The 22009-nt window shown below is 42.5% G+C and overlaps 2 protein-coding genes across 2 annotated transcripts; both read right to left on the reverse strand.

Annotated features, from left to right (window-relative positions):
- Positions 1–6314: 6314 nt before the first annotated feature.
- LOC307023767 (uncharacterized protein) lies at positions 6315–11830 on the reverse strand. Its single transcript, XM_079657313.1, has 3 exons — positions 10653–11830; positions 9725–9849; positions 6315–9631 (listed from the first exon to the last, which is right to left on the reverse strand). Exons 1-3 carry the CDS (start codon positions 11703–11705, stop codon positions 7219–7221), a joined length of 3591 nt encoding a protein of 1196 aa, XP_079513439.1. The 5' UTR covers positions 11706–11830; the 3' UTR covers positions 6315–7218.
- Positions 11831–15476: 3646 nt separating this feature from the next.
- LOC307024017 (uncharacterized protein) lies at positions 15477–20811 on the reverse strand. Its single transcript, XM_079657790.1, has 3 exons — positions 19660–20811; positions 18733–18857; positions 15477–18639 (listed from the first exon to the last, which is right to left on the reverse strand). Exons 1-3 carry the CDS (start codon positions 20713–20715, stop codon positions 16377–16379), a joined length of 3444 nt encoding a protein of 1147 aa, XP_079513916.1. The 5' UTR covers positions 20716–20811; the 3' UTR covers positions 15477–16376.
- Positions 20812–22009: the final 1198 nt, after the last annotated feature.

Genomic DNA, 22009 nt, shown 5'->3' on the forward strand with positions numbered 1-22009 from the left:
ATTACTATTCTTGTGGTACTATTGCCTTATTAGGCCCATATTGAGCAGCGCATAGACCAAAACTCATGTAACTTCCTTACTTGCAACAAATAAGCACTAGTTAGAGGGTTATTGAGGCAAAACTCTCAACTAATGGCTTATTACTTGTAGAATATGCTCATATAGAATAAGGCATTAATAAGTGTTTTATAATGACTACTAAAGAGCTAATATACTGCTAATATGCATGTTAATTAACAACTAGTTGATGGTTAATTTGTGTACCTAAAGTGTTACCCTTCTTCTATTACATATGGATGTTTTGCTTCTGGACATTTTTCACTTAAAACTCTTGTGTTTTCATATCAGGTGACACTTGACAAGTAGGACAGACCTCTTTTATTAGATTTTATTCCTCTATCTTTTTTTACATGAATATTCTTATGAAAATGCAGCTGTTCTGTATTAAAAAGTTGTATTTATTTTCAATAACTTCCATGTAATGTGAATGAATGACTCTGAATCCATGCATCATTGTATAGCTAACTTGGACAAGTAATAGGACACACCTCTTGTATTGAATTTATATTGCTATACCATATTTCCATGCAATTTTTCTGGATGGACAGATGCTCTGTTCTTTGTCTCCCTTTGGTAAATGTAGATTGTCTTCAGCAGCAGGCTCAGCATGGTGTAAAGCACTGTTGGTGGGTTTTAAAAAAATAATTACACTTTAGACAATGATTAATTGTTATTTCACTGCACCCAGCCTATCAGTGATAACATTTGCCATGAATAACAGCAGTCCAACTTCAAGCTGAAAAAACCCATAAGCCATAAGAGATGAATATGCAGACAAACCTTATCACACTATCAATCAATCAATCAATCAATGCTTATTTATATAGCCCAATATCACAAATGTTACATTTGTCTCAGTGGACTTCACAGTTTGTACAGAATATCAGTATGACAATACGACACCCTCTGTCCTTAGACCCTCACATCGTACAAGGAAAAACTTCCAGAGAAAACCCACAGTTTAAAGGGAAAAATGGGAGAAACCTCAGGGAGAGCAACAGAGGAGGGATCCCTCTCCCAGGACGGACAGACGTGCAATAGATGCCGTGTATAAATTGAAAAGATAATACATTTGCAACATAGGTAGTCCAAATGTTTGGAAATGCATGTGTGTATAATAAGAAGATGAATCCACGAGGATATCCATCCAGGACTTATGATCCAAGACCACAGCCACGACTCAAGATCCAGGACTCGCAATCCATGACACAGGACCGCAGGATCATCCATGACTCCGGATCCCGGCGTATATAGACACCAAAAAGAAAGAAATTTGGGGAAGCTGGGTTAATCGGAACATGAGAGTACACAGGTATAGACAGAGAGAAGGAAGAAGTAAGATGTCCCCCGACAAACTAAGCCTATATCAGCAAAACTAGGGGCTGAATCTAATCAGCCCTAACTATAAGCTTTATCAAAAAGGAAGGTCTTCATTTCATTTCATTTCAAACCTTTATTTAGACAGATTAGTCCCTTGAGATCATCGATCTCATTTACAAGGGAGACCTGCATCATTTAGTTCCACATGAAACATAAAAACAACATACAAACAACAGAGGATATCATATTTACATATTCAACATTTACAAATACCCAGAGTGTCAGAAAGCATTTCATTTAGACATGCCTTAAATACATTCAAAGAAATAAAAATGCTCAATTTCAATTTTGCCTGTAGACTGTTCCAAGCAAGTGGAGCTGCGCACATAAAAGCTGTCTTACCTAAGACAGTCCTTACTCTTGGCACATCTAACAAGACTATATCCTGTGATCGCAGACAATAGCTGCTTGCAACTTTCTGCTTTATCAATGAACAGATATAATACGGGAGTTTGCCCAACATAGCTTTATAGATAAAAGTGTACCAGTGACTGAGCCTCCGTACAGTGAGTGATGGTAAACCTGCCTTGGTATACAATGTACAGTGATGAGTAAGTGCTTTACAGTTAGTGACAAATCTCAGAGCACTATGATACGCAGCATCTAGTTTGCTTAGGTAGTTGGCAGGTGCATTCATATACAGCAGATCACCATAGTCCAGCACAGGTAAAAAGGTCACAGTGACTAGCCTTTTCCTGGCCTCAAGCGAGAAACAGGACTTATTCCTGAAAAAGAAACCTAGCCTAACCCTCAGTTTTTTAAGCAGGTTATTGACATGAAGTTTAAAAGAGAGACAGTCATCAAGCAAGATACCAAGGTATTTGTAACAGGCAACAACTTCAAGTTTTGTTCCTTGCGTTGATACAATATCTAAAACAGGCTCTGGTGACTTTTTAGCTTTTGAAAAGAGCATTATCTTGGTTTTATCCACATTTAAAAGAAGCTTTAGTTCAGAGAGCTGAGTCTGAATAATGTTAAAAACAGCCTGTAATTTAACAACCGCCTCCTGAATGGAGGGACCTGCACAATACATCACGGTATCGTCCGCATAAAAATGTAAAGTAGCTTCATCCACATTTTCACCTAAACTGTTGATATATATGGAGAATAAAAGTGGACCTAAAACAGAACCTTGAGGAACACCATTAGCAATGTTTAACCACTCAGAAGACAGCCCATCAAAGTGAACACATTGGGACCTTTCAGAGAGGTAGTTCACAAACCACCCCACTGCATGGCTGGATATGCCAGTACTAAGTAGCCTCTGTTTTAAGACACGATGATCAACGGTGTCAAACGCTTTGGAAAGGTCAATAAACAGAGCTGCACAACTCTGTTTATTATCTAGCATACTAGTAATATCATTTACCACTTTCATTGTTGCAGTGATGGTGCTATGTTTCTTCCTGAAGCCTGACTGATGTTTAGACAGGATATCATTTATACATAAAAACTCCTTTACTTGTTCACTCACAAGTCGTTCGAGCACCTTAGCCAAAACTGACAATTTAGAGATTGGCCTATAGTTATTTAAAATAGTTGCCTCCCCTCCTTTCAGTAGAGGCAGGACATAAGCAGACTTCCATACTTTAGGAATTGTATTTGTGCTGAGGGAGAGGTTAAAAAGAGAAGTAAGAGGTGGAGCAATAAAATCTGCAGCTATCTTTAAAAAGAAAGGTTCTACGTTGTCCGGGCCAGCCGGTTTCTTAGGATCTAACTTGGATAAAGCTTCATGGACAATACCAACAGTTAAAGGAGTAAAACTGAAAGGGTTTTCCAGACCACATTGTTCAGAGTCAAGGACTGGAGCGTTCACAGAAGCAGAAGCACAGTCAGTGACAGAATCAAACAGAGAGCCACAAGAGACAAAATGCTTATTAAAGCAATTTAGCATGGTGGCCCTGTCTGATATAATGCCAGATGCTGTGGTGAGGTACGGAGGTAGCTCATTTGGGATATCACCAGTGGAAATCGATTTTATGGCTTTCCAAAATTTACTAGGATTATTCAGGTTTTCTGTGGTAACTGACAAATAGTACTTTGACTTAGCACTTTTGACATTTGAAGTAAAGCTATTCCTTAGCTGCCTAAAGCGTAGCCATTCTACCTCTGAGCCTGATTTCCTAGCCTTTGCCCAGGCATTGTTTCTCTCATGAAGGAGACTGGACATTTCAGCAGAAAACCAGGGATTGTTTCGTCCCTTCACTCTAAATTTACGCAGAGGTGCATGTTTATCTATAATTTTTATAAAACCAAGATAAAAATAAGACCATGCAGTTTCTACATCAGCACACAGATCGATTTTTCCCCAATCAAAATCAAACAGATCATGTAAAAAACCCTGCTCCACTAAGTGTTTTTTATCTCTCTTTGTGATGATGCGTGGTTTAACTTTTTGGACCTTAGTGTCCCTAATTGTGGCTACAACACAGTGGTCACTCACATCATTAGCAAATACTCCCACAGATGAGTATTTATATGGAACATTTGTTAAAATTAGATCAATTAAGGAGGATTTATTTGGGGACTTAATATTTGGGCGAGTAGGACTGTCTATAATCTGAGTAATGTTCAAAGAGGTACACAGGTTTTTAAAATCCTCTGACACAGAAGTTAACCAATCCCAATTAAAATCACCAAGCAGCACTATTTCCTTGTAGGAAAGTTGAGATAACAGTTTTGCCAATGAAGATAAGGAGTCCTTGACAGCCGAGGGGGCCCTGTAGCAACCCACCACCATGACCTGTTGACCCTTTGTTACTTCGACATTCACAGCTAAAAATTCTAGTTGTTTACTAACAGATTTGGAAACCATTTTTGTTACACAAAACTTATTTTTCACATAAATGGCAACGCCACCACCTTTTTTAGGACGGTCAGTGCGATATACATTGTAACCATTTATGTAAATGTCAGAGGCCAAGATCGATTTGTCTAGCCACGTTTCTGATAAGACAATGACATCAGCATCAGTTGAACTCGCCCAAATACGGACAAAATCTAATTTAGGTAACAGACTGCGCACATTTAAATGAATTAAACCTAACCCCGATCTAGAACTAAAATCAGCAGGAGTAGCTATTTGACTAAAACTACCAGGTGGACCCGGATTTGGCTGTACATTTCCTGATAGTAACAACAATAAAAATACCAAGCACCTTTTCCTCTTAATCAACACACATACATTTTCAGCTGTTCTAGAGTCACCAGCAAACTTCGCAAAAGTGAGATTAGAGTTCAAAAAACAATTCTGAAGGACCATTGTGGCAGGCATGTGAGAAAGACAGACATTTGACGAAATGAATGTCCGCGACAGTGCAACTAGCAATTGTTTGTGCAACCCATCCGAACCTGTACAGGGGATGTCCACTGCGGGCGGCAGAACGGACCCGCATCCAGCAGAATTGTCAGGATGACTAGCGAACTTCTCCTTGTCCAGCACAGTCAAAAAAAGGCACAGCAGAAACACGACATTTGCCATTTTCCCAGTCCAGCTCAACAGCATCCACGATGTTCCCGAAGCAAAACCACGTCAGGACAGCAGCAAGGAAATAGGCAATCAGCAGTGTGGCAACACTCCGGTTTCTCCGCGGTATCTCCAGACCAGGCCTCCCCCGCACAGTAGCACCCAACAGGTGGGAGTAGGCCTCTAACAGCAGGTGGATAGCGGCCTTCAGCCGTGGGAACCACCACCAGCAGAAGCAGAAATGGGTGGACGGCAGGCCCTCAAACCGCGGCAGATCCTCCACAGATCAATGGCGTTAAAGATGGATGTCTTAAGCGCACTCTTAAAAACGGATAGGGTGTCTGCCGTCCGAACACCAACTGGAAGCTGATTCCACAAAAGTGGAGCTTGATAAGAAAAGGCTCTGGCTCCCATTGTACTTTTAGAGACTCTAGGAACAACCAACAACCCTGCATTCTTGGAACGCAATGCCCTAGTAGGACAATAGGGTATAATGAGTTCTTTAAGGTAAGATGGCGCCTGCCCATTAAGGGCTTTGTAGGCGAGAAGAAGAATTTTAAATTCTATCCTGTGTTCTATAGTACACAGGATAGTACATAGTTCTATGTACTATCAAATCAAGTATCCCCTAAAAATGTCATGATGATAAATGACATTAATATAAAGGAATATCCTGGAACGGCTATACTGTACAGGAGATCTGATGTGTTAAATCCTCGATTGATAACCTTTTTTAATCAAATAACATTATTGATAAATGTGTTTAAAGCTGCAAATAATAAATTTCAATAATATGTTATTATGAATATATGAACATTATAATGTTATTTTTTAAGTTATCTACCAAGGATGTTAGTTATATAATTTAATTTAAGTATTTAGTGAATTTCCTTTTAAGTTATTTCCTTTGAGCATCTTCAAGAAATGGATGTGTGTATATAATATTTTGAATGTTTGATGAGGTTTGAGTGACCATGCTATAAAGATTGGATAAGTTTATTTACTGTCTTTTGGGTTAAGGAAGATGTTTTTTCAGGTTTTACATGGAAAGATCAAGTTATGTTGAGGTTTCAAATGTTGGCAAATGTATGTAGTTGGCTTGGTCTTGCGGTCAGCTTGTTTTTTTGTTTTTTTGGGGGGGGGGGGGGGTTATAACCTTTTATTATTCAATAATCGTAATTTCCACAGTTTGCTATCATTCATATTCTGTCATTGAGTTTTATTTTAATTAGACAAATTGACCACATTGGAATATATATATATTTTAACTTAAAGCCATTAATTAAATAATCAAACATTTATTTTAAAGTTGTTATACTTTCAACTACCTAATGTAACTCCTCTTGTGTAATGTGAGAACATACAACTGCTAAACATACACAGATACATCAAATGAACAGACACACTCTTTTTTGTTTTTTCTTCATTATGACATTTATTAAGCAAATGCTGAAATCGTTCATGATGAGTAAAGTCATGGGATTGCAAACAGTAGCACCTCATTTATTTCTGTATTTAAATTCAAGTCAATCCTATGCATACAAGAACGCATGAAAATGCACATTTACAGTTATATCTTTTTCAGTTGCACTCAGTGAAACATAACAGACACTGATAGAAAGCGTGTTTAAGGCTAAGGAGTTTCTTCATGTTTGTTCAACTGCTTCAGTTACTGGATGTTTACGGTCATGTGTTTATCATACCGCTGCCTGTCTCTCTCTTCTCTGTACGTTGTGTTGTTAGTTCCTTTTTGGCTCGGTTTGTGTCTTCACGTGTCAAGTAAGGCGTCGTCAGTAGAGCACTTGGGGACCCTCCCACCTAATTGCCCGCCCCTCCCCTTTTACATAACGTCAAAAAAACTCAACTTCAATTATACATCTCACTCTCCCACCCACGTTACATTTATTCCTTTTACATATTTACTCTTTTTACAGTGTATTTACCATACATACAGATAAGGAAGTGAAGTACTCCCCCCTCTCCTGAGCTATTGCATGCAGAGACCCCCCTCCCTCTCTCCCTCCCATGAGCTCGCCCGTGAACTGCAGAAAGAAGGAAAAAGAGGATAACATGTCTCAGTCGCTTGCTACTGACTGCAGCAAAGCCCGTTTAAAGCTGTCACTCAACATGCATTTTTGAAATTCGTAGCATTTCAGGTTTGGCTTCTCTCTATGATTTGTTTTGCATGTTTGAGAGTTGTTATCTTTATTACATCGCTCTAGCTGTATGGTTTTCTTTGTTATGTTAGTTTGGGCTGATTGCTTGTCTTCTCCACTTGCCCATCTCCGCAAGATCGCCGGTCAGGAATCCGCTTATTCGTGCTCTGTCACCTGCTTGATGGACATGGTGGAGTGCTTCTCTGTCTTCTTGGTGGACACCAGCACCTCCTCTTTCACCTCCTCCACCTCGTCCTTCACTGTCTCGGTCACAGTGACAGATTTGGTGACGCGCTTGGATCCATCCTCTCCAGTGGTGATCGTCTCCACGGTTTTGGTGATTACTACTTTTTGGCTACCGTCCTCTTTGACCGTACTCTCGTCAATGCCGTTAGAGACCATGTCGGTTTCTTTCTCCTCGTCCTTCTTCTCCTCTGGGCTGCTCTTGTCTTCATCGCCGTTCATGGCAACATCCTTCTTTTCAACATTCTTCTCCTCTGTTGGGTCGCTCTTTTTCTCTGATTTCTCTTCAGCGGCTTTAGGGGTCTCGGGCAGGGGGGTCTTTGGGGATTTAGCTTTAGGAGATTCAGGTTTTGGAGATTCCGACTTGGGAGACTCTGCTTTTGGGGAGCTTGGTTTTGGGGATTCAGGCTTCAGAGATGTAGGCTTGGGAATTTCAGATTTAAGGGACTCAGGTTTAGGAGATTCAGACTTTGGGGATCCAAGTTTAGGAGATTCAGACTTTGGGGATCCAAGTTTAGGAGATTCAGACTTTGGGGATCCAAGTTTAGGGGACTCAGACTTTGGGGATCCAAGTTTAGGGGACTCAGACTTTGGGGATCCAAGTTTAGGGGACTCAGACTTTGGGGATCCAAGTTTAGGGGTCTCAGACTTTGGGGATCCAAGTTTAGGGGTCTCAGACTTTGGGGATCCAAGTTTAGGAGACTCAGACTTTGGGGATTCAAGTTTAGGGGACTCAGACTTTGGGGATCCAAGTTTAGGGGTCTCAGACTTTGGGGATCCAAGTTTAGGAGATTCAGACTTTGGGGATTCAAGTTTAGGGGTCTCAGACTTTGGGGATTCCAATTTAGGGGACTCAGACTTTGGGGATCCAAGTTTAGGGGACTCAGACTTTGGGGATCCAAGTTTAGGAGATTCAGACTTTGGGGATCCAAGTTTAGGAGACTCAGACTTTGGGGATCCAAGTTTAGGAGACTCAGACTTTGGGGATTCAAGTTTAGGGGACTCAGACTTTGGGGATCCAAGTTTAGGAGACTCAGACTTTGGGGATCCAAGTTTAGGGGACTCAGACTTTGGGGATCCAAGTTTAGGGGACTCAGACTTTGGGGATCCAAGTTTAGGGGACTCAGACTTTGGGGATCCAAGTTTAGGGGACTCAGACTTTGGGGATCCAAGTTTAGGAGATTCAGACTTTGGGGATCCAAGTTTAGGGGACTCAGACTTTGGGGATCCAAGTTTAGGGGACTCAGACTTTGGGGATCCAAGTTTAGGAGATTCAGACTTTGGGGATCCAAGTTTAGGAGACTCAGACTTTGGGGATCCAAGTTTTGGAGATTCAGACTTTGGGGATCCAAGTTTAGGAGATTCAGACTTTGGGGATTCAAGTTTAGGGGTCTCAGACTTTGGGGATCCAAGTTTAGGAGATTCAGACTTTGGGGAATCAGGTTTTGATGCCTCAGTTTTGGCTGCGTCTTCTTTCTTAGACTCGGGCTTTGCAGATTCTGTTTTTGAAGCGTCTGTCTTGGCTACAACTTCTTCTGATTTGTCTACCTCTTTCTTCTCGTCTGTTTTGCTATCTTCCTTTGTGGTTTTCTCAGCATCCTCTTTATCCTCTTTCTCGTCTACGCTCTTGGAGGCTTTGTCACTGCCGGCATCTTCGTCCTGTTCTCCATCTTCCTCATCGGCACCAGCTTCCTCTTCTCCTCCACTGCCTTCCTTGTCTCCGGCCTTCTCTTGGTCAGGAGAGGCTTTAGACTCGGGCGCTTTGGAGCAGAGCACTGTCTCCTCAATTTCCTCCTCCTCCTCTCCTACATCGTCTCCTTCTACTTCATCGCCTCCCTCTGCGTCATCCCCCTTTTCTCCTTCATCTTCCCCCTCAACATCTTCTTCCTTCTCTTCTTCACCTCCCTCTCCTTCCTCATCCTCGTCTTTTCCATCATCCTCTTCTTCTTCCTCCTTAGCAGGTGCGCTAGAGCTAACTTTGGCTTTGGTGGCGGCTACAACTTCCTCCTCAACACCTTCCCCCTCCCCCTCTTGCTCATCACCCTCTTCTTCCTCTCCCTCACCTCCCTCTTCCCCCTCCTCTTCCTCTCCCTCGTCTCCTCCACCTCCGAGTGTAGCGGACAGCTCTTGTGCTATCTCTGCCAGGGCTTCGTCAAAGTCTTCTGCCTCATCTTCCACCCTCGTCTCCTCGATGATCTCCTCGACAAACTTGTGTTGCACCCTAAGCTTGGGAACGTCAGATTTAGACTTAAAGACTTTTGTGGGGGTGACCGCCTGGCGATAGGGGAAAGTGCTGAAGTGAGTCTCCTCGCCCTCTAGGAGTTTTCTGGGAAGAAGCAGATTTGTACAAAATTATGTAAAATAACATTAAATTGTATTTCCACTACTTTGTACATGTTAAATGCATGTCCGTATATACCTGTATGCAGCAATCTCAATGTCCAATGCCATCTTGACATTGAGCAGGTCCTGGTACTCGCGCAGGTGACGTGCCATCTCCCATTTGGTGCTCTTGAGCTCATTATCCAGCTGGTGAATTGTCTCCTGAAGACAAACAGAGCAGACCCAACCCAAGGTTGATGAAGTACAAACAATGACTTGCAGAGCGTCCATTTTGCGGATTCATTAATGCAGCTTTAAATATCATAATTAATTATTCATGGCAACTTTTCGATTTTTTTTCTAAATCACCTTTTATCAAAACTTTTAATTTAGCCCTAATTGTTATCTGTGCACAGTTTGTGTAAACTTTGTACACTGTGCAACAACAACGGCTGCTTTGATACATTATGCCGCAATACAGTATTCTAGAGATGTTAAATGCCTATTTTTCAAGTACATCCTCCATGCTTATTGTTAATACACCCCCACTCCTGCCCCTAAAGGGGATGATGTAAGGACAGAGCCAATGAAAGCATCGATCCATGCCTCTGCCCTGATTCAGCACTACAGAGAGAGAGAGGGAGAGAGGGGGGGGGCTTGTCTGCTGCAGTGTCTCCCCTTAACCATGTCCTGGCACGAGACAGATTTTGTTAGAAGGTATGAGCTCATACTGTAGCAATCATTACGCAGCAGAAAAATGTGACACACAAGCACCTAAACACGATATAGAAAATGATAAAATACGATCCTTTTTATCCAGTTTGCTACTCTTAAATCCCTTGAATAAAAACTGCGTCAATAAGCTATACACAAAATCAAATATGAATAATAATCTATCATAGATTGCAACCATACTTTTTAAGTTTATCGCACAGAAATAAACAAAATAAGTTGCATATGTACAGAAAAGCATATTTCAACGGTGTGTTCCGCTCTTTACACACGGCCCTGTGGCTGTTTCCTACCTGAAGGCTGGACAGATCGCTGCTGTGGCGGTCCTCGATTTCATTCAGCTGCCTCTCCAGAGACTCTCTTGTCCTGCGGATGGCTTCTAACTCCACCGTCTTGGACTGGAGCTGGCGGCGGTAGTCTGATATCTCATCACGGGCGGACTTTATGGCGTCCTTGTTCTGATCTGCAGCCTCGGTGAGCTTGGAGTAGCGGCACATGAACAAGTTCTCCACCTGCTGCAGGTTCTGGTTGGAGTGACCCTCCAGCTCGCAGCGGATCTCCCGCAGAGCCTCGGTGATGTCCGTCTTATGCAGATCCTTCCTCTCCACGGTCACCTGAGACTCCTCGATCTGGGCGATCAGCTCGCTCACCTCTTCCTCGTGGTTGTTGCGGATGAAGGCGATCTCATCCTGCAGAGATTGAACTTTCTTATCCAACTCAGACTTCACCAACTCCGACTCGCTCATGTCCTTCCTCAGGACGCGGATAATGGCTTCGGTCTCCTCCCGGATGCGAGCCTCTTCGTCATAGCGGTCCCTCAGACGCTGGATGTCCTCCTCGACATGGTCGGTGTCGAGCTGGATCTGCGTCTTGTCGTGGTGGATCTGCTCCAGCATGGACCGCAGATCCTGCAGCTCCTGGTCGTAGTGATCGCCCAGCTGGGAGCGGGACACCTGCTTCTGGCGCAGCGCCTGGATTTCGTCCTCGATCTGCTTGTTCTGCTGCTCCAGGTAGTGCACCTTGTCGATGTAAACAACGAAGCGGTCGTTGAGCCCTTGAAGTTGCTCCTTCTCATTGGATCGCTTGAAGTCTCCATTCATCATGGAGGTCTGGTAGTTACCGCTATCTACGGAGCTGAGCACCGTGGAGCTGTAGGCTCGGGACACCGGCATATTCACGCTCCTCTTGTAGGACGTCATGGTGGAGCCGGGGCTTGCCCGGGAACAGGACTGGGAGCGGAACCCGCTGGAGGGGGAGCTGCCGGAGCGGCTGTAGCCGTAGCCGGTCGTCCTAGTATCCATAATTCTCCTGAAGGGGCTCCCTGAAGTGTCCACCGTGTAACTCATCCGGTGATGTGCGGCGGGGATGAAGAGTGCAGGAGGTGAAGGCGTGTGTATGTGGGTGTATGTGTGTTATGTGTGTGTGTGCAGGTGAGGGGTGTATGGCTCTCAGCGTCTTTCTCAACCTTCGCCGGCTCCTTATATATCTGAGGCTCTGTCATTAAAAAGGCAGGTCCAAGCAGTTTTGTTTCGTCCATTGATGGAAGGGAGGGGAGGGGCCATCCCCCTCAGGCGGTCTGCGAATGGTCCGGGCTCCCGTTCATTCTGAACCACGTGGGCTGCGGGACCTGTGTGGGAGTCTGATTTAAAGACAAACCGTACCCTTTACTTAATAATGCACCCAATGCTTCAAAGGTAAAACATTCAGAAATCTCCCCCAAAAAATCTGTTTCATTATTTAACTAATCAAGATATGCATTTTAACGAGTCTTTGCTTTATTTCAGCACCATGGACAGCGAACAGCCAGTTATTTTCTATATAAAAAAGACTTTCTCTGTTGGAATGACAGCAATATTGAAGTGAACAATGAATTCATGAATTTTAACAGACAGTTTCTCGGTGTATCTGCTGAATATTGTTGAGCCATGCTCGCCTTGTCACTTAAACTTGAGTATACACCAGCTCGATCATGTGAGTCTGTCTTTTCCATTAGAAGTGTGTTGTAGTTGTGATTTCGGTTGCAGGATTGTGTAGCCTAATTTTAATTTTTAAAAAAAGAAGTGTGTAATAGTGCACACATGTTCTATTCAGCATTCAAAAGTGATGAAAGAGACATAACAACAAAAACAAAGTTATTTCTGACTGGTATACAGATCATTTACAACTTACACATTTATTTATTTTCAATTCAAAATAACTTAAATCCATTCATTGATTCTTGAATTGACCCTTTCATGTCTAATAAACTAATTTAAATAGCAATTTATTCATTTTCTTGCCACATCAAAGGTCAAACAATTGTCCGACAGCCTTACGAGAGGACATTGCACATGTGGGTGTTTTAATGTGAAGATCCTTGTAATACATTGGATATGTTCTAATATATTCATATTTGTATACAGTTTCATGTCTTGTTCCATAAGAATAGATCATATTTGTTAAGTGTTATTATGGGAGAATTACTATTCTTGTGGTACTATTGCCTTATTAGGCCCATATTGAGCAGCGCATAGACCAAAACTCATGTAACTTCCTTACTTGCAACAAATAAGCACTAGTTAGAGGGTTATTGAGGCAAAACTCTCAACTAATGGCTTATTACTTGTAGAATATGCTCATATAGAATAAGGCATTAATAAGTGTTTTATAATGACTACTAAAGAGCTAATATACTGCTAATATGCATGTTAATTAACAACTAGTTGATGGTTAATTTGTGTACCTCAAGTGTTACCCTTTTTCTATTACATATGGATGTTTTGCTTCTGGACATTTTTCACTTAAAACTCTTGTGTTTTCATATCAGGTGACACTTGACAAGTAGGACAGACCTCTTTTATTAGATTTTATTCCTCTATCTTTTTTTACATGAATATTCTTATGAAAATGCAGCTGTTCTGTATTAAAAAGTTGTATTTATTTTCAATAACTTCCATGTAATGTGAATGAATGACTCTGAATCCATGCATCATTGTATAGCTAACTTGGACAAGTAATAGGACACACCTCTTGTATTGAATTTATATTGCTATACCAGGGGTCACCAACCTTTTTTAGGACGAGGGCTACTTTCAAAAAATAAAACAAGTCGGGGGCTACTTTTACTCATCTTTTTTTTGTTTTTTGCAGTGTATATATTTAGCACATTTGAACATTATTGTATGCTTACCTTTAACCTTTGTGCGCTTTTTGGGTCTGTGGGACCCGTTTTCAGTGTTTACTAAAATAACATGTATGCAATTTAATTATTTTTAACCTGTTTTATTTTGGGGGGGGACCTCAAATCCTCCAGGGGAATTTTTTTTTAAATGTTGAAGTGAAATGCATCAATCTGGAGCACAAAATGAATTGATGGATACAGCTCTCAACACTCATATGAAAGGGAGTTGTATACTTTTCAATAATCCAAACATCTTTAGGATATGATCACAACCAACAACAAATCATTTCAACTTGTTTATTCTTATCTTATGTTACTTAGTTAGCATTCTATCTGTTCATTTATGCATATTTGGCTAATCACTCCCCTTTTAAACTTTTTTTTTTAAGGAAATTACGCCATGTGTATGTGTGCGTCAAGTGCAATAAATATATATGCAAGTTGCAACACACACACAGTAAAACTCTGCTCCTCATGTGTGGTATCGGCTGGCATGATAGGCTGTTCAATGGGGCTGATGTGTAGATTCTGCCAGAAGGAAAATCAGCGGGGAGGTGCCACATTGCTTTTCTTCCGGACTGCAACGCTGGTCCCGCAAATCAAGCAAGAACGTGATTGGTCGATATTCATTGTGGGGGTGGGGGGAGGAGGGGTGTTAGATAGATATAGAGTTGTAGTAAGTAGATAGGGTTCGCTATGATTGAGGTTTCGTTTATGCATAGGGTAGGTTCTTTTAATTACATTTCCTTTTTTGTTTTGTGTATTTTATACATTTTGGATTTGCTTGGCGAGCTATTTTTAGAACATGCCCGGCGGGCGACTCACGTTGCCCCTGCGGGCGACTAAGTGCCCGCGGGCACCGTGTTGGCTACCCCTGTGCTATACCATATTTCCATGCAATTTTTCTGGATGGACAGATGCTCTGTTCTTTGTCTCCCTTTGGTAAATGTAGATTGTCTTCAGCAGCAGGCTCAGCATGGTGTAAAGCACTGTTGGTGGGTTTTAAAAAATAATTACACTTTAGACACTGATTAATTGTTATTTCACTGCACCCAGCCTATCAGTGATAACATTTGCCATGAATAACAGCAGTCCAACTTCAAGCTGAAAAAACCCATAAGCCATAAGAAATGAATATGCAGTCAAACCTTATCACACTATCAAATCAAGTATCCCCTAAAAATGTCATGATGATAAATGACATTAATATAAAGGAATATCCTGGAACGGCTATACTGTACAGGAGATCTGATGTGTTAAATCCTCGATTGATAACCTTTTTTAATCAAATAACATTATTGATAAATGTGTTTAAAGCTGCAAATAATACATTTAAATAATATGTTATTATGAATATATGAACATTATAATTTTATTTGTTAAGTTATCTACCAAGGATGTTAGTTATATAATTAAATTTAAGTATTTAGTGAATTTCCTTTTAAGTTATTGCCTTTGAGCATTTTCAAGAAATGTAGGTGTGTATACTGTATCATTTTTTGAATGTTTGATGAGGTTTGAGTGACCATGCTATAAAGATTGGATTAGTTTATTTACTGTCTTTTGGGTTAAGGAAGATGTTTTTCAGGCTTTACATGGAAAGATCAAGTTATGTTGAGGTTTCAAATGTTGGCAAATGTATGTAGTTGGCTTGGTCTTAGGTCAGCTTGTTTTTTTTTTGTTGGGGGGGGGGGGGTATTATAACCTTTTAGTATTCAATAATCGTAATTTCCACAGTTTGCTATCATTCATATTCTATCATTGAGTTTTATTTTAATTAGACAAATTGACCACATTGGAATATATATATATTTTAACTTAAAGCCATTAATTAGATAATCAAACATTTATTTTAAAGTTGTTATACTTTCAACTACCTAATGTAACTCCTCTTGTGTAATGTGAGAACATACAACTGCTAAACATACACAGATACATCAAATGAACAGACACACTCTTTTTAGTTTTTTCTTCATTATGACATTTATTAAGCAAATGCTGAAATCGTTCATGATGAGTAAAGTCATGGGATTGCAAACAGTAGCACCTCATTTATTTCTGTATTTAAATTCAAGTCAATCCTATGCATACAAGAACGCATGAAAATGCACATTTACAGTTATATCTTTTTCAGTTGCACTCAGTGAAACATAACAGACACTGATAGAAAGCGTGTTTAAGGCTAAGGAGTTTCTTCATGTTTGTTCAACTGCTTCAGTTACTGGATGTTTACGGTCATGTGTTTATCATACCGCTGCCTGTCTCTCTCTTCTCTGTACGTTGGGTTGTTAGTTCCTTTTTGGCTCGGTTTGTGTCTTCACGTGTCAAGTAAGGCGTCGTCAGTAGAGCACTTGGGGACCCTCCCACCTACTTGCCCGCCCCTCCCCTTTTACATAACGTCAAAAAAACTCAACTTCAATTATACATCTCACTCTCCCACCCACGTTACATTTATTCCTTTTACATATTTACTCTTTTTACAGTGTATTTACCATACATACAGATAAGGAAGTGAAGTACTCCCCCCTCTCCTGAGCTATTGCATGCAGAGACCCCCCTCCCTCCCTCCCATGAGCTCGCCCGTGAACTGCAGAAAGAAAGAAAAAGAGGATAACATGTCTCAGTCGCTTGCTACTGACTGCAGCAAAGCCCGTTTAAAGCTGTCACTCAACATGCGTTTTTGAAATTGGTAGCATTTAAGGTTTGGCTTCTCTCTATGATTTGTTTTGTATGTTTGAGAGTTGTTATCTTTATTACATCGCTCTAGCTGTATGGTTTTCTTTGTTATGTTAGTTTGGGCTGATTGCTTGTCTTCTCCACTTGCCCATCTCCGCAAGATCGCCGGTCAGGAATCCGCTTATTCTTGCTCTGTCACCTGCTTGATGGACATGGTGGAGTGCTTCTCTGTCTTCTTGGTGGACACCAGCACCTCCTCTTTCACCTCCTCCACCTCGTCCTTCACTGTCTCGGTCACAGTGACAGATTTGGTGACGCGCTTGGATCCATCCTCTCCAGTGGTGATCGTCTCCACGGTTTTGGTGATCACTACTTTTTGGCTACCGTCCTCTTTGACCGTACTCTCGTCAATGCCGTTAGAGACCATGTCGGTTTCTTTCTCCTCGTCCTTCTTCTCCTCTGGGCTGCTCTTGTCTTCATCGCCGTTCATGGCAGCATCCTTCTTTTCAACATTCTTCTCCTCTGTTGGGTCGCTCTTTTTCTCTGATTTCTCTTCCGCGGCTTTAGGGGTCTCGGGCAGGGGGGTCTTTGGGGATTTAGCTTTAGGAGATTCAGGTTTTGGAGATTCCAACTTGGGAGACTCTGCTTTTGGGGAGCTTGGTTTTGGGGATTCAGGCTTCAGAGATGTAGGCTTGGGAATTTCAGATTTAAGGGACTCAGGTTTAGGAGATTCAGACTTTGGGGATCCAAGTTTAGGAGATTCAGACTTTGGGGATCCAAGTTTAGGGGACTCAGACTTTGGGGATCCAAGTTTAGGAGATTCAGACTTTGGGGATCCAAGTTTAGGGGACTCAGACTTTGGGGATTCAAGTTTAGGGGACTCAGACTTTGGGGATCCAAGTTTAGGGGACTCAGACTTTGGGGATCCAAGTTTAGGGGTCTCAGACTTTGGGGATCCAAGTTTAGGAGATTCAGACTTTGGGGATCCAAGTTTAGGGGACTCAGACTTTGGGGATCCAAGTTTAGGGGACTCAGACTTTGGGGATTCAAGTTTAGGGGACTCAGACTTTGGGGATCCAAGTTTAGGGGTCTCAGACTTTGGGGATCCAAGTTTAGGGGACTCAGACTTTGGGGATTCAAGTTTAGGGGACTCAGACTTTGGGGATCCAAGTTTAGGGGACTCAGACTTTGGGGATCCAAGTTTAGGGGACTCAGACTTTGGGGATCCAAGTTTAGGAGACTCAGACTTTGGGGATCCAAGTTTAGGAGATTCAGACTTTGGGGATCCAAGTTTAGGAGACTCAGACTTTGGGGATCCAAGTTTAGGAGATTCAGACTTTGGGGATCCAAGTTTTGGAGACTCAGACTTTGGGGATCCAAGTTTAGGAGATTCAGACTTTGGGGATCCAAGTTTAGGAGATTCAGACTTTGGGGATTCAAGTTTAGGGGTCTCAGACTTTGGGGATCCAAGTTTAGGAGATTCAGACTTTGGGGATTCAAGTTTAGGGGTCTCAGACTTTGGGGATCCAAGTTTAGGAGATTCAGACTTTGGGGAATCAGGTTTTGATGCCTCAGTTTTGGCTGTGTCTTCTTTCTTGGACTCGGGCTTTGCAGATTCTGTTTTTGAAGCGTCCGTCTTGGCTACAACTTCTTCTGATTTGTCTTCCTCTTTCTTCTCGTCTGTTTTGCTATCTTCCTTTGTGGTTTTCTCAGCATCCTCTTTATCCTCTTTCTCGTCTACGCTCTTGGAGGCTTTGTCACTGCCGGCATCTTCGTCCTGTTCTCCATCTTCCTCATCGGCATCAGCTTCCTCTTCTCCTCCGCTGCCTTCCTTGTCTCCGGCCTTCTCTTGGTCAGGAAAGGCTTTAGACTCGGGCGCTTTGGAGCAGAGCACTGTCTCCTCAATTTCCTCCTCATCCTCTCCTACATCGTCTCCTTCTACTTCATCACCTCCCTCTGCGTCATCCCCCTTTTCTCCTTCATCTTCCCCCTCAACATCTTCTTCCTTCTCTTCTTCACCTCCCTCTCCTTCCTCATCCTCGTCTTTTCCATCATCCTCTCCTTCTTCCTCCTTAGCAGGTGCGCTAGAGCTAACTTTGGCTTTGGTGGCGGCTACAACTTCCTCCTCAACACCTTCCCCCTCCCCCTCTTGCTCATCACCCTCTTCTTCCTCTCCCTCACCTCCCTCTTCCCCCTCCTCTTCCTCTCCCTCGTCTCCTCCACCTCCGAGTGTAGCGGACAGCTCTTGTGCTATGTCTGCCAGGGCTTCGTCAAATTCTTCTGCCTCATCTTCCACCCTCGTCTCCTCGATGATCTCCTCGACAAACTTGTGTTGCACCCTAAGCTTGGGAACGTCAGATTTAGACTTAAAGACTTTTGTGGGGCTGACCGCCTGGCGATAGGGGAAAGTGCTGAAGTGAGTCTCCTCGCCCTCTAGGAGTTTTCTGGGAAGAAGCAGATTTGTACAAAATTATGTAAAATAACATTAAATTGTATTTCCACTACTTTGTACATGTTAAATGCATGTCCGTATATACCTGTATGCAGCAATCTCAATGTCCAATGCCATCTTGACATTGAGCAGGTCCTGGTACTCGCGCAGGTGACGTGCCATCTCCCATTTGGTGCTCTTGAGCTCATTATCCAGCTGGTGAATTGTCTCCTGAGGACAAACAGAGCAGACCCAACCCAAGGTTGATGAAGTACAAACAATGACTTGCAGAGCGTCCATTTTGCAGATTCATTAATGCAGCTTTAAATATCATAATTAATTATTCATGGCAATGTTTCGATTTTTTTTCTAAATCACCTTTTATCAAAACTTTTAATTTAGCCCTAATTGTTATCTGTGCACAGTTTGTGTAAACTTTGTACACTGTGCACCAACAACGGTTGCTTTGATACATTATGCCGCAATACAGTATTCTAGAGATGTTAAATGCCTATTTTTCAACTACATCCTCCATGCTTATTGTTAATACACCCCCACTCCTGCCCCTAAAGGGGATGATGTAAGGACAGAGCCAATGAAAGCATCGATCCATGCCTCTGCCCTGATTCAGCACTACAGAGAGAGAGAGGGAGAGAGGGGGGGGCTTGTCTGCTGCAGTGTCTCCCCTTAACCATGTCCTGGCACGAGACAGATTTTGTTAGAAGGTATGAGCTCATACTGTAGCAATCATTACGCAGCAGAAAAATGTGACACACAAGCACCTAAACACGATATAGAAAATTATAAAATACGATCCTTTTTATCCAGTTTGCTACTCTTAAATCCCTTGAATAAAAACTGCGTCAATAAGCTATACACAAAATCAAATATGAATAATAATCCATCATAGATTGCAACCATACTTTTTAAGTTTATCGCACAGAAATAAACAAAATAAGTTGCATATGTACAGAAAAGCATATTTCAACGGTGTGTTCCGCTCTTTACACACGGCCCTGTGGCTGTTTCCTACCTGAAGGCTGGACAGATCGCTGCTGTGGCGGTCCTCGATTTCATTCAGCTGCCTCTCCAGAGACTCTCTTGTCCTGCGGATGGCTTCTAACTCCACCGTCTTGGACTGGAGCTGGCGGCGGTAGTCTGATATCTCATCACGGGCGGACTTTATGGCGTCCTTGTTCTGATCTGCAGCCTCGGTGAGCTTGGAGTAGCGGCACATGAACAAGTTCTCCACCTGCTGCAGGTTCTGGTTGGAGTGACCCTCCAGCTCGCAGCGGATCTCCCGCAGAGCCTCGGTGATGTCCGTCTTATGCAGATCCTTCCTCTCCACGGTCACCTGAGACTCCTCGATCTGGGCGATCAGCTCGCTCACCTCTTCCTCGTGGTTGTTGCGGATGAAGGCAATCTCATCCTGCAGAGATTGAACTTTCTTATCCAACTCAGACTTCACCAACTCCGACTCGCTCATGTCCTTCCTCAGGACGCGGATAATGGCTTCGGTCTCCTCCCGGATGCGAGCCTCTTCGTCATAGCGGTCCCTCAGACGCTGGATGTCCTCCTCGACATGGTCGGTGTCGAGCTGGATCTGCGTCTTGTCGTGGTGGATCTGCTCCAGCATGGACCGCAGATCCTGCAGCTCCTGGTCGTAGTGATCGCCCAGCTGGGAGCGGGACACCTGCTTCTGGCGCAGTGCCTGGATTTCGTCCTCGATCTGCTTGTTCTGCTGCTCCAGGTAGTGCACCTTGTCGATGTAAACAACGAAGCGGTCGTTGAGCCCTTGAAGTTGCTCCTTCTCATTGGATCGCTTCAAGTCTCCGTTCATCATGGAGGTCTGGTAGTTACCGCTATCTACGGAGCTGAGCACTGTGGAGCTGTAGGCTCGGGACACCGGCATATTCACGCTCCTCTTGTAGGACGTGGTCATGGTGGAGCCGGGGCTTGCCCGGGACCAGGACTGGGAGTGGAACCCGCTGGAGGGGGAGCTGCCGGAGCGGCTGTAGCCGTAGCCGGTCGTCCTAGTATCCATAATTCTCCTGAAGGGGCTCCCTGAAGTGTCCACCGTGTAACTCATCCGGTGATGTGCGGCGGGGATGAAGAGTGCAGGAGGTGAAGGCGTGTGTATGTGGGTGTATGTGTGTTATGTGTGTGTGTGCAGGTGAGGGGTGTATGGCTCTCAGCATCTTTCTCAACCTTCGCCGGCTCCTTATATATCTGAGGCTCTGTCATTAAAAAGGCAGGTCCAAGCAGTTTTGTTTCGTCCATTGATGGAAGGGAGGGGAGGGGCCATCCCCCTCAGGCGGTCTGCGAATGGTCCGGGCTCCCGTTCATTCAGAACCACGTGGGCTGTGGGACCTGTGTGGGAGTCTGATTTAAAGACAAACCGTACCCTTTACTTAATAATGCACCCAATGCTTCAAAGGTAAAACATTCAGAAATCTCCCCCAAAAAATCTGTTTCATTATTTAACTAATCAAGATATGCATTTTAACGAGTCTTTGCTTTTATTTCAGCACCATGGACAGCGAACAGACAGTTATTTTCTATATAAAAAAGACTTTCTCTGTTGGAATGACAGCAATATTGAAGTGAACAATGAATGGATGAATTTTAACAGACAGTTTCTCGGTGTATCTGCTGAATATTGTTGAGCCATGCTCGCCTTGTCACTTAAACTTGAGTATACACCAGCTCGATCATGTGAGTCTGTCTTTTCCATTAGAAGTGTGTTGTAGATGTGATTTCGGTTGCAGGATTGTGTAGCCTAATTTTAATTAAAAAAAAAAAAAGAAGTGTGTAATAGTGCACACATGTTCTATTCAGCATTCAAAAGTGATGAAAGAGACATAACAACAAAAACAAAGTTATTTCTGACTGGTATACAGATCATTTACAACTTACACATTTATTTATTTTCAATTCAAAATAACTTAAATCCATTCATTGATTCTTGAATTGACCCTTTCATGTCTAATAAACTAATTTAAATAGCAATTTATTCATTTTCTTGCCACATCAAAGGTCAAACAATTGTCCGACAGCCTTACGAGAGGACATTGCACATGTGGGTGTTTTAATGTGAAGATCCTTGTAATACATTGGATATGTTCTAATATATTCATATTTGTATACAGTTTCATGTCTTGTTCCATAAGAATAGATCATATTTGTTAAGTGTTATTATGGGAGAATTACTATTCTTGTGGTACTATTGCCTTATTAGGCCCATATTGAGCAGCGCATAGACCAAAACTCATGTAACGTCCTTACTTGCAACAAATAAGCACTAATTAGAGGGTTATTGAGGAAAAACTCTCAACTAATGGCTTATTACTTGTAGAATATGGTCATATAGAATAAGGCATTAA

Source organism: Notothenia rossii (assembly GCF_949606895.1).
Source record: "Notothenia rossii genome assembly, chromosome: 11".
NCBI classification, from domain to species: Eukaryota; Metazoa; Chordata; class Actinopteri; order Perciformes; family Nototheniidae; genus Notothenia; species Notothenia rossii.